This window comes from Cyprinus carpio, chromosome B24 (assembly GCF_018340385.1).
Source record: "Cyprinus carpio isolate SPL01 chromosome B24, ASM1834038v1, whole genome shotgun sequence".
In the NCBI taxonomy this organism is placed as follows: Eukaryota; Metazoa; Chordata; class Actinopteri; order Cypriniformes; family Cyprinidae; genus Cyprinus; species Cyprinus carpio.
This window is the reverse complement of record NC_056620.1, coordinates 7796475-7809562: the sequence shown is the minus strand read 5'-3', so window position 1 is coordinate 7809562 and position 13088 is coordinate 7796475. Positions and strand designations below refer to the sequence as shown.

General features: G+C 36.0%; 1 protein-coding gene across 1 annotated transcript in view; it reads right to left on the bottom strand.

Moving 5' to 3' along the window:
• Positions 1 to 13088, bottom strand: part of gli3 (GLI family zinc finger 3) — a 36423-nt gene that overhangs the window by 14220 nt on the left and 9115 nt on the right. The window contains exons 4-6 of the mRNA XM_042751897.1: positions 10123 to 10309; positions 7461 to 7574; positions 5787 to 5927 (exon numbers count right to left, since the gene is read on the bottom strand). Coding sequence (XP_042607831.1) covers positions 5787 to 5927; positions 7461 to 7574; positions 10123 to 10309 — 442 coding nt within the window. The remainder of the gene's footprint in view (positions 1 to 5786; positions 5928 to 7460; positions 7575 to 10122; positions 10310 to 13088) is intronic.

Below are 13088 nucleotides of genomic sequence, written 5' to 3'. Positions count from 1 at the left end.
AAGACAGACAGACAAGCAAAAAGACAAAGACAAAACAGAAAAAGAAAGACAGTCAGTGAGTTGACTTCCCTCACATACAGAGCAGAAGAGCGGACAGACCAGAGTGACAGCAGGAAGGCCAAAAAAAGGCAGAGTAAAACCGCTTCTAAAAAAAGAGTGAGAGGTGGCAGCAGAGACAGAGAGCAGAGCTCATCCTCTATTCCTCTTCATGACACAAAGGCGGCCTGCATCACAGTCCTCCCTGTCACCTCGCTGCAGTTGCAACCACACTTTCACAGAGTTTGGGTGAGGAACATGCACATTTGTGTGTGCACAAGTGAGTGTGTATGCACACCATCTATTTTTTTGCACTTTTACATCCCTAGAAGTAGAAGTCTAACTGTCATTCAAACCTTCCTTTTACTTCAATCACCTCTGGGTTGATTTTATGGAGCATGTCCTTAATTGAAAGCAACTGTCCAACACACTTCAGTTTGTTTTAATATCTAATTATTTTCACCCATAACACATGGTGTATAGAACTACTTTATAAGTTCAAAGTATATTTCAGTTTTGACACAATACTTAGCATATGTGACCCTGGGCCACAAAACCAGTCATAAGGGTCAATTTTTATACATCACATGAAAGCTGAATAAATAAGCTTTCCACTGATGTATGGTTTGTTATGATGGGACAATATTTGGCAGAGATACAACTATTTGAAAATCTGGAATCTGAGGGTGCAAAAAATCTAAATATTGAGAAAATCACTTTTAAATTTGTCCAAATGAAGTTCTTAGCAATGCATATTACTAATCAAAAATTAGGTTTTGATATATTTACCCAAGGAAATGTACAAAATATCTTAATGGAACATGATCTTTAATTATTGTCCAAATGATTTTTGGCATAAAAAAAAATCAATAATTTTGACATACAATATATTTTGGCTATTGCTACAAATATACCTCAGCAACTTAAGACTGGTTTTGTGATCCATGGTCACATATGTGAACAGCCAAAGGCATAGCCTTTCAAAGTATAATCTACTCAATAGTGTGCGTGAACACAGGCAGTCAACACATGCACTTCAAAGTTTCATCTCTGTCCAATGTCTACACTATTTCTTTCCAGAAGTTATGACCAATAAAAAAATTATTTTTACCCATTTAAACTAGAGTGTAATGAGTTTTAACCCCCTCACACAAGCACTCATCAGTAGGGATGTTCATTGTTACCTTCCCGAGTAGTTTGCTGTTGTTTCTTTTTGTGAAACTGTGAAACAACAGGCCGGGCCAGTGTTGCTACCCTGAGGACAAATGCTTGTGTGAACTAAACATACAGAGTATGCAAGGTTTAAAAAAAAAAAAAAAAAAAAAAAAAAAAACGGGCAGCATGTTTGCAGTACACACATGCTGATGATGAAATTTACAGCATGTGCACTGTATGCATACCCTAACATACACGTAAATAATGAATTATACTTTGGGGTTTGCACTACTAATACAGAATCTTGTTTAGAAACAGACCAGGATACCATTACAATTTCACAATAGCCAACCAAGTCTCAGTTACTAACTGCTAGTAATGATGTCTTGAGCCATTATGCTTGATTGTTATCCTTAAATGTATTTGTCATTTTTATCTGATTCTGATTTTCTTACCCTGATTTAATTGGCCAATGTTCTTTTGTAGTAGTGAAACAATTTACTGAAATACTTGTGTTAAAGAGATGTAAGGTGACTTCAAGACTTCATTTGAAGTCTCATTAAACACCTTCAATTGTCAGCCAAGAAGAATCAAGAATTCAACAGCACTGCCATATAATATAAATTAATCAACACAGTCCTTTTGGCTTTTATAAGGTGAATATGGAAAAAATCTAATCAGCTACTCAAAATTGTCTTCAGTCAGTTAGTAGACTCAGTTTGTTAGTAACTTTAATACAGAATTCAGCAATGCAATCAGAATGTACGTATAATTACCTTAAACAAGACTGACAAGATTCCCTCTTCCAAAAGCACACCAGAAATCTTTGCATTATTGTATTATTAAATTAGCTAAAATGCCTAATAGTGGCATAGGATCTTTTAAAAGGCATATGGAAGTTTTCAGCAAAATATTTGAAAATCACAGATTTTAAAAAGGTCTCAGAATAGTAAATAAAACCCCCAAACTTGAGTATATCCCATTGGATTAATGTATATTTGTCAACACTCGATTTAAAACTTCTCTTTCATCCTCCCTTTTATACCTCACTTCAAGAGGGATTCCCTGTGGCATGTGATCTGTCTGCTGGCTCTTTCGCTCAATAATGCGAAGAAAGCGGCAGAGAGAGATTGCAACACATCCCTGAATGCTGGTACACTCAATTGTACAAATGAGCTTAATGCTGTCGTGCGTGATGCATGACCTGGCCATGCTGATAAAAGGATGGAAAAGGAAGAGAGGGAAGTGTTGGGAGGGGGTGACACTAATGCCCTGATGGCCTGATGTAATGGCAATGGTTATTGAGCGGATGATGGCATTGTTGTAAGCAAGCGTGGCTGCGGCCGAGGGAAATAGACTAACAGGTGCTGATGCTATGCTTGCAGCTCCGAGGAGAGATCTATTAATCTTCGGCCTGCCACAGTACAGGATGACAGCAACCGCTGGGACTCCCAGATTCATAGGAAGGAACAAGATGCTTACTTTTATTTGTTTGCTGCATGCAAATACAAATAAATTTACACTGGGGCATAACTCCAGATATACATTTTGTTTTCCTACCTTACTGTTGAGCAAAATGGACTGTATGAAGTAGAATATTTTCAGATTACCACTTTTCATCATTGTGCACACATGCATGACTGCCCTAATTTGCAGTTCTCTTAAATTAATCTGTATTGTCTTCTTATCTGGCTCATTTTTCTAGGTTGTGGCCTGCACCATTAAAATGCAGCCACGTATGAGAAGTGTCTGTTTTCACATCAATTTCACAAAGCTCCGGGATCCACAACAACATTTAGTGTTATCAAACACACACTAATAAATCATGCTCTCTTTTCTCATGTCAGTTGCTAAAGAGCAATGAAAAAAGCGAAAAAAAAAAGCTGACAAGAGGCATAAAAAGATGGAGAGCAAGAGGGAGAGCGAGTATGAGAGAGTAACAATAGTAATGTGCATTGGGGGAGTCAACTGGCATGTGTAATTCAGTGCAGCCTTTTCATCTCTGTGCAAGATACTCCAGAAAGATAAGGTGTCTAATCCTCTGCCTGATCAAAATCTAAATTTTGCCAATTAAAGGGTCCTTGCCAGCAGCCAAATAGGAGTCCACCTTCCAACTCAGCCCTAGTTTATCTCCCCCAGCACAGGGAGGAGCACAGAGTAGCTTAAATGTGCTATTCTTACCATACACACACAAGGACATAGACCACCCCACAGCGCCACCATCAGTCAGAACCATCATGAGGGTGGAGGGAGAGACAGAGTCTGAGAGAGAGAGGATCTGAAAATAACTTTTGCCAAACAGCAAATGGACTCTAGAGGGAAAAAAGGATATAGGGCTAAATATGACACAAATTAGTTCTCTCAAATGAGTTAAAAATAGTATTTTACTACAGCAAATTGAATATCAGTTCAACAGATAATGCCAAAAAATGTATACTGTTGTATGATTTTAATGGTTGGATACGGTCGAAGAAGGTCAAGACTTCAGAAGTGCGACAGGGAAAAATCACAATTTTTAGGGGGGTTACAAACATTTAATGTCTCTCTATTTCATTCACCACTGGGCAGACTTGTTTTAGCAGCAACCCCACATGATGCATCAGCAACAATAAAGAGCCCCTATAATTTAGAGTACCCCTACTGAGAAGGAGGTAAGGAGAAAGACTGAGAGAGAACCAAGGCACCTGTAGTGCGGGTATAAGGGCCAGAGTGTTTGAAAATAGAAAGGAATGAGTAAAAAAATAAATAAAGAAGAAAGGGAAAAATAATTAAAAAAAATCAGCACAAATTGACACCCGGCTGGTTTATGCTGACTGTGTAGAGCAGATAAGTGTGCTAAGTTGCAGAGATTTGATATTTATCTTATCGAGAGCACTAAAACTGTGCCGATAAAAGACCCCAGCCATGCGTCATGGTGCGAGCATGTTACACATAGCTGAAACGCACATCTGCATCACAAAAAAACTATATTTCAACCTAAAATTAGACTGTGATATGCATGGAGAAGTAAAATACAGCGACACAGAAACAAAATAACTGTGATATTTTAGAACATAATTGAACAATATAAAAACTGCTAGCACATCAATGATTTAGTAAATCTATATAAAAGTTTGATAAAACATTTGATGAGATGTTTGGAATCTTGGTTGAATCCAGTTGGTTAATGAGCAAAAAAAAAAAAAAAAAATAAATAAATAAATAAATAAACTAAAATAAAATAAAATAAAATAAAATAAAATAAAATTGTGAAAATTTATAAGATATTTACACACTGGATTCCATGTTTTATGGGGACTGGATTCCATGTTTTCCATAGACAATGTTTTTTATACTGTACAAACTGTATTTCCTATAGCCTTATCCTAATCCTACCCCTAAACCTACTCCTCACATAAAACGTCCTGCTATTTTAGTTTTCAAAATAGTTCTGTATGATTTATAATATGGGACCAAATAAACAAACAAACACACAAACAAATACATAAATAAATGTCCCCACAAGGCTAAAATATACTGGTATTATTATACACTATATGTTATACATAACGTAGGAAATACCAGGCACACACACACACACACACTTTAATTTGTGGTTTACAGGGACTCTCCATAGGCGTCATGGTTTTTATACTGTACAAACTGTATTTTCTATTGCCCTACACCCACCCTACACCTAAACCTACCCCTCACAGAAAACTACTGCCGATTTAATTTCATAAAACACCGTTTTGTATGTTTTTTTAAAGCCTTTTGTTTTATGGGGACACAAGAAGTGTCCTCATAAACCATGTTTACGTTGTTGTACCAGTGTCATTACACATTTGTGTCCTCATAAACCATATATACAAGTACACACATACACACACAAACACAATATAGGATAAATGTCATTAAAAAATTTGATATATAAAAAAAAATTAAAATAAATGAATGTAGAGAGAGATAGAGAGAGATAGAGAGAGAGAGAGAGAGAGAGAGAGAGAGAGAGAGAGAGAGAGAGAGAGAGAGATTTTGTCTAAAACTTAAAAATAATTGTTACATATAGCAAAATGTACCTATATCCCTCTTTCAAAGTCACAGGCAAGAAATTGTCGAGATCTTTAAGCTTTGAGGACAAGACTTCAAATGTGGGAGTCAGGCCATTCCAACTGGAGGCTTTCAATTATAGATAGGGGTTAGCACGGCTGCCATGGATTGCCATGTCAGAGTAGGGATAGACAGCGGTGGAAAACTGGGAATCTTTCTATCAGATGTCTTTGGGGTTGGTGTGTGTTTCTTTGAATGTGTGTGTTTGTGTGGATTATAGGAAAAAAAAAGAAAGATTAAATAAAGAATGACTGTGTTTTCTATATAGAAATAAATGAAAGAAACAGACATTTATTTATTCACACAGAAAGTGGGCTTTAATGTCCGTTTACCCTCTGGTTAAGCTTGGGAGTGGCTGTGACAAATGAAATGTCTGAAGCCAAATGTAGGATTTTATGGTGTTTGTGTGTGTGTCTTTTCCACCTATTTGAGAGCCTTATCATGAATGATTCTATTAAGTGACTGAACATTTCAATTGATGAAACATAAACATGGTGTCCACTCACATGCACAAGCTGCTCTTGGGTGTCAAACTCCCTGCAGCAACCTTCCCAGTGGCAGTTGGTCTCATACACCACCTCTGGCTCCTGCTTGCCCTCCTCTTTATCACCTTCCTCTTTCACCAGCGTCCTTCCATCAATTTGCTCCTGCACAAACACATGCAGCCAAAAAGTGAGGGCATATGGGTCAGTAACCTTACCCATTTTTTTGTCATTATTTATTTATTAAAAAATACAAATGTAATGAATGCATAACTTGAATATACCTCTTCTATAATGAGCATGTATTTAATTTCTGTTCGACTGCATTTCAAACTGCATTCCCTAATTTGAATGCATTTCTACATTCAGTCGCTTTGTCACCATTTATTGCTGATAGTGCAAAGTGTCATTTTTAAAACTTATATTAATGTGTGTTACAGCAGCATAAAGGAAATTATTTCATTCTAGGATAACATTTTATGTGTGGCCTGGTAAATGTGAATTATTCAACAGTGCAGACGATGATAAATGAGGTATTTTGAGTATGTGACAGCCAGATGAGTCCTCATACCTTATTTGTATCATTAACACAATGCTAAACTTCTCCATCTGACATTTGGAAAATCTCTTGAGAAAACATAAAACAAAAAGTAATAACAAATAAGTCACTCGAAAAATGAAAGAAAAAACAAATCCTATAATGCCCTGGAAAGAGCACTTTGCTTGGTAAGTGCCACACATTATGCAGAATTTGCAGTTGTTTAGAAGTACTAGAAGTGTTAACAGTTTTGGAAATAGAATTAACAAAGCATTAACTATCAATTTTGCCTAGAGAAACTCCTAATTTGCTGCTTATTAATAATAAGTTAGTTGTTAAGTTTAGGTATTGGGTAGGATAAGGGATATAGAATATGGTCATGCAGAATTAATGCTTTATAAGTATTAATAAACAAACAATATGTTAATGATAGGCATGCTAATAAACGACTAGTTAATAGTGAGAATTGGTCCCTGTACTAAAGTGTTACCAAAATACCAGTTTAAATTTAACCAGATATACAAGGGGTTTGGGACATTTGAAGACTCAGACCCCTTTTAAATCACTGCTGCACTGTTCTAAAATTATTTCACTGTCCGATAAATAAGAGAGAGAGAGAGAGAAAGAGAGAGAGAGAGAGAATGATGACTCCTAAAATAAAAAAAAGCCATGGAAAGTGCTTGAAGAAAAATAAATAAGAAAAACAATAAAAGCACAGAGAAAAAAAGACAAAAAAAAAAAAAAAAGACAAAGGTCCATTTAAGCCATCCTGCAGTCATCCAACCATCAGCTATAAGGGGCATTGTAGAAAATGTGTCATCTTTCATTTTTCCATTTAGCTAAGCATCTGATTAAAAGAAAAACAATTTCTTTCTGAAGCTGTGGAGATCAATGGGGCTTATCGCATCTGAAGCAGTGCCACAACAGGCGACCAAATCAAACACGCAAATAAATAGCTTTACAGTACGTCACATAATTGGTTCCAAAGCTCTTGCTGCGTGTGCATGTGTGGTAACTGTCTCCTTGAGGTTGTGTGGGTGCTTTTTAGCCCTATACATATATGTCTATCAAGTGTGTCTGTGTTTTATATAAACATATACATATATATACACATATACATACCTGCACGCTAACGGATATATACACACACACACGCATACCTGCATGCAAATGGCTCCAGGGCTGGGCGGCTCCTCATCTGGTTTGAGTTTGGAGCGTTTGTGCTGCATGGGGTCCCCTGTGCTACTTACAGCCGACTCACTGGTGGGTTTACTCTAGAAGCAAATATTTAAAAAACATGTATAAAATATGACCACATAATAATAATAATCATAAAAAATATAGGTACTTATTAGTGTGGAAAGTGTAAGTGTTTATATGTAATTTCATAATTACTTCTACTATTTTTCAAATATGGTGAAAGTCTAGTACTAAATGTACTGACAAGCTGACAATGTCTACTTTTTAAAAGTGTACATAATATGCACTTTATTACGGGTGTTAAGAGAAATAGATATGATCATCAAAGTGGCCTTTTATTTCATTAATATTATATTATCTGTAGTATATTATCTGTAAGTATACTAAAATATACTTCTGAGATTTGACTAAAAGTGAATAAAAAGTGCACATTCAGCACCATTAAGCACACTTGCTTTTCACATGGGACTACTATGGTACATGACTTTAAACCACTGTACTGTATTGCTATGGTTTGTCCAAAATGTGATGTTTAAAATAGTAAGTATTATTTAATAGTGATATTACCACAGTACTTTAGAGTATAACACGGTACTGTAATGGCACATGTAGAAAATGCATGATATTAACATGGTACCATTCCTAAAAAATGATTGTTCTTTTGGTAGTGTAATAATATGCATATATTACAAATCTACTTTAGAGAGAGAGAGAGAGAGAGAGAGAGAGAGAGAGAGAGAGAGAAAACATTATTCATTGACAATATTCGCTTACATTATTCAAAAATACCACAGACATTATTCACAATTTCTCCCTAAACAGCAATAACCTGACTCTATCCACTCATTCACTGCCTCTCGCTCTCTCTGCCAAGGGAAGTCCCTTGCGACTGTCCAGAGCCAGTAAAGAAAAAAAGCACTCAGTGGGAGAGAAAAAAGTAACATTCCTTGGATGAGAGAGCAGGATTCCTTGGCTCTAAAAAAAGGTTCATTCTGCCAGACTCCTCTAGCAAATCATTTAACTGTGCTGAGGGTTTTTAATTTTTTTTTTTTGGTGGTGTTTTTTTTTTTTTTTTTTTTTTTTTTTTTTGCTTTTAAAGAACACAAAATACACACATGGTTGATGACCATTTGTGCATGAAAATATTCATTGCCAGTTTTGTGACTCTTTAATTAGCGTGTATACTAATGTGTACTAAATTTGATATATATTACCCAATACAAAGCCAGAAAAGTAACTTGCTGCATTGAGTTTTGAGTATAGTTGAGTATAGTAGAGCAAATTCATTTATTCAGTATTCGCAGAGAACAATAAACCCTGTAAAATCATACAGCTTTTTAATCACATGAGGATGAGTAAATGTTGACAACATATTCATTTTTGGTTGAACTACCCCCCCTTAAGCCTAAGTATGCATGCTAATAAATTTAAAGACAATCTTAGAAATATATTGTACACCACATTTAGTGTATATAACTTTAGATCTTAAAGTGCGTAGAGATCCAGTAAAACACAATGATCTGATATTTCTCTGTCTGTCATTTTGAGAAATGCTCACACCTTCTCTCCTTTTTTATTAATCGCTCCTTTTTGACCACATGGTGAGACAAATGTTCCATGATGCCCTTCTATTAAAGAAGCTAGTGCTGTCTCTGGGGTTAGAGGGGGGAAATAGATGACACTGATCTAGAAAAGAGTAGCGAGGCTGTAATGGCTTGAAAAGAAAGACTGGCATTGAGAAAAATCTCAGGAAAACTCATTCACCATTACACTAAGAGTTAACTGTTACTGAAGCACAAAAAAAATAAAAATATAATAATAATAAAAAAATTAAAAAATAGAGAAAACAGTAATTGATACGAAGACAGATAAAAGAACATGATGCACTCTACAGATCTGAATCCAGAAAACTTGGTGAGTATAAATGGACAAAGCATAATCAGGTGAAAAATTTGTAGAAGAAAAACACTTTTATGCTCATCCTTCAAAGAGAAGGTTTGGGAATGTATCTGTCTGATTAATGGTGGAGGTGGCAAGATTTTTGCTGCTAACAAGCGGGGTGTTATTTCTCAAAGGTGACTTCTGGGCAAGCACACAGGCTCTCCACATCGAGACACAACACAGAAACTATACGTACACAAGGGAAAAACTCCCACGAGGCCTGTCTGTGAGGGAGGGCTACCTGCAGCCACACTTTCTCTAGTATTTATAAATGCTGTCGTGTTGGTGGTGTGTTTTCATGAACCACACACAATAATAAATAGCACCAGCATTTGTGATGATAAGCGCTGAATAAATTTAAGCCTTGAAGAGGAAAATCATTGTGTGAACTAAACAACTTCTTTTGCTGTTTTACACAAGAACACCCAAAAGCAATCATGTTAAATGATTTAAAAATGCATTTTGTTTAAACTTACAAGTGAAAATCTCCTTAATTTTTTAAAATGTATTCCTGCTTTGTACTGTGTATTCTAACTTGTGAAGGTTTGAACCACTTGCTCCAGAAAAACTGAGCCTCCAGAAAAACTGAGCAGCTTGTGTTAAACTGACTAGATTCCATCATATCTTCTCCACTATTTTTATTAATAACCAATAAAATAATTCTACGAAAATAGAACTGACCTGTGAGTCATTTGAGGCTGTGGAACGTTCTGTAGGTGGCAAGCTGGAGGGAGGAATGCCAGGAACTGGTCTCTGGGTGGCAAAGGCAGGAGATGGGTGCACAAGGGGTGGACTGTGTCCAAACGCAGAACCTACGATGCCCGGTTGCCGATTGATCAGATGCTGATGCATTTGCAGTGCCACATACAAAATAAAAAAAAAAAAAATAAATAAATAAAAATAAGGCAAAATAAATAGAATAATTCATTTTAAAATTAAATTAATAAATGAAGTTCATGTTACAAATTAGTGAAATTTGCTCATGTGGTAAATTATAAACTCTTCTTTTATATAATATTTTGAATATTCATTCATCATTTAATATTATTTATGATACACTACTGTTCAAAAGTTTGTGGTCAATAAGATTTGTAACTAAATAAGTTTATGCTCACCAAGGCTGCAATTATTTGATAAAATACAGTAAAAATACAGTAAAAACAATACTGCAAAATATTATTACAATTTAAAACAACTGTGTAACATTTCTGTGATTACAAAGCTGAATTTTCAGGAGCCATTATTACAGCCTTTGTGTCACATGATCCTTCAGAAAATCATTCTCATGTGAGTTGGTGCTCAAGAAACATTTCTTATCATTGCTAAAGTTGAAAACAGTTGTGCTGCTTCATATTTTTGTGTTTTTTTTTCAGGATTTTTTGATAAAGTTCAAAAGTATGTTTGTAAAAACGTAAACGTCTTTACTGCTGCTTCTTATCAATTTATTGTCTCTTTACTGAATTTATTGTTTTTACTGACCCTGGACTTTTGAAAGGTAGTGTATACTGTACAATGCAAGAATATTTTATAACACAAAATAATTAAAAAAAATATATTAACAATACAATTATTTTAATAATAAAAACCATTTTTATTACAGTCTAAAAATTACAGACAAAATGTATTAAACTGATCATCTTAATAAATAACAATGACAACAACAACAACAAACATAAACCCTTTTAAGAAAAAGTCCAAGATTGTTCATGTAAAATGAAGAATCACCTGATGCGAATAAAAGCTGTATTTAAGCACAGTATTGAATTTCTATATATCACCTCCCTTTCTATAGATGCCACAGTCCTTTAAAGATAAAGCCTTGACGTTCAATAACAGACATTCATAGGGGGTTCCATTCATTGTGGGGCATGCTGACCACTCCAACCTAGCTCACTCATCAACAATCACTACTACACCCATACATGAAACCAATGTAGCCAGACGCCATCCCATGCAGCTGTCTCATCACTCTTCAAGCCTGGACCCTTGCCTGCCAACTCTGTCCCCACATGTTCACATGAGATATGACTGATTAGCTTGCGAAAACAAATCACTGATTAATCTCTCCCAATGGAGGAAAGAGGTCAATTTCTGTTGTCTTTTCTCTCTGTAAGACCCCCACTCAAACCAGGTAACGTTGTTTCCTAATAGTGCTGGATGGCAGACGTCAAACTGAGTGACACATCACCAGGAACGATAGCTGTAGATCCATTCTTCAGTTTGATATAGAAACTGTTCAAATGTAACAACTTCTGATTTTCTGACATGCTGCAAAATCTGTAACAATACAACATATGCAAAAACAAACAAACAAACAAACAAACAAACAAAATAAATCAATTCCATTTTGTGATAATTTGATTTTTTTAAGTCTGAGGAAATACAATTTCAGAAAGTATGTCTCATTTCACATACTCAATCATTCAAAGGTTTGGGATCAGTAGATTTAGTTTTTGCTTTTGAAATAAAAATTTGGTCTCACTTTATATTAGGTGGCCTTAACTACTATGCACTTACATTTAAATTCATAATTTGGTAAAATGCACTTATTGTGTACATACATGTTTTTACAATGTACAAACCCGATTCCAAAAAAGTTGGGACACTGTACAAATTGTGAATAAAAACAGAATGCAATGATGTGGAAGTTTCAAATTTCAATATTTTATTCAGAATACAACAAAGATGACATATCAAATGTTTAAACTGAGAAAATGTATCATTTTAAGGGAAAAATAAGATGATTTTAAATTTCATGGCATCAACACATCTCAACAAAGTTGGGACAAGGCCATGTTTACCACTGTGTGGCATCCCCTCTCTTTTTTATAACAGTCTGCAAACATCTGGGGACTGAGAAGACAAGTTGCTCAAGTTTAGGAATAGGAATGTTGTCCCATTCTTGTGTAATACAGGCTTCTAGTTGCTCAACTGTCTTAGGTCTTCTTTGTCGCATCTTCCTCTTTATGATGCACCAAATGTTTTCTATGGGTGAAAGATCTGGACTGCAGGCTGGCCATTTCAGTACCCGGATCCTTCTTCTATGCAGCCGTGATGTTGTAATTGATGCAGTATGTGGTCTGGCAATGTTGGAAAATGCAAGGTCTTCCCTGAAAGAGACGACATCTGGATGGGAGCATATGTTGTTCTAGAGCTTGGATAAACCTTTCAGCATTGATGGTGCCTTACCAGATGTGTAAGCTGCCCATGCCACACGCACTCATGCAACCTCATACCATCAGAGATGCAGGCTTCTGAACTGAGCGCTGATAACAACTTGGGTTGTCCTTGTCCTCTTTAGTCCGGATGACACGGCGTCCCAGTTTTCCAAAAAGAACTTCAAATTTTGATTCGTCTGACCACAGAACAGTTTTCCACTTTGCCACAGTCCATTTTAAATGAGCCTTGGCCCAGAGAAAACGCCTGCACTTCTGGATCATGTTTTGATATGGCTTCTTTTTTGACCTATAGAGTTTTAGCCGGCAACGGCGAATGGCGCGGTGGATTGTGTTCACCGACAATGTTTTCTGGAAGTATTTCTGAGCCCATGTTGTGATTTCCATTACAGTAGCATTCCTGTATGTGATGCAGTGCCGTCTAAGGGCCCGGTTTTCCAGCCTTGATCCTTACGCACAGAGATTGTTCCA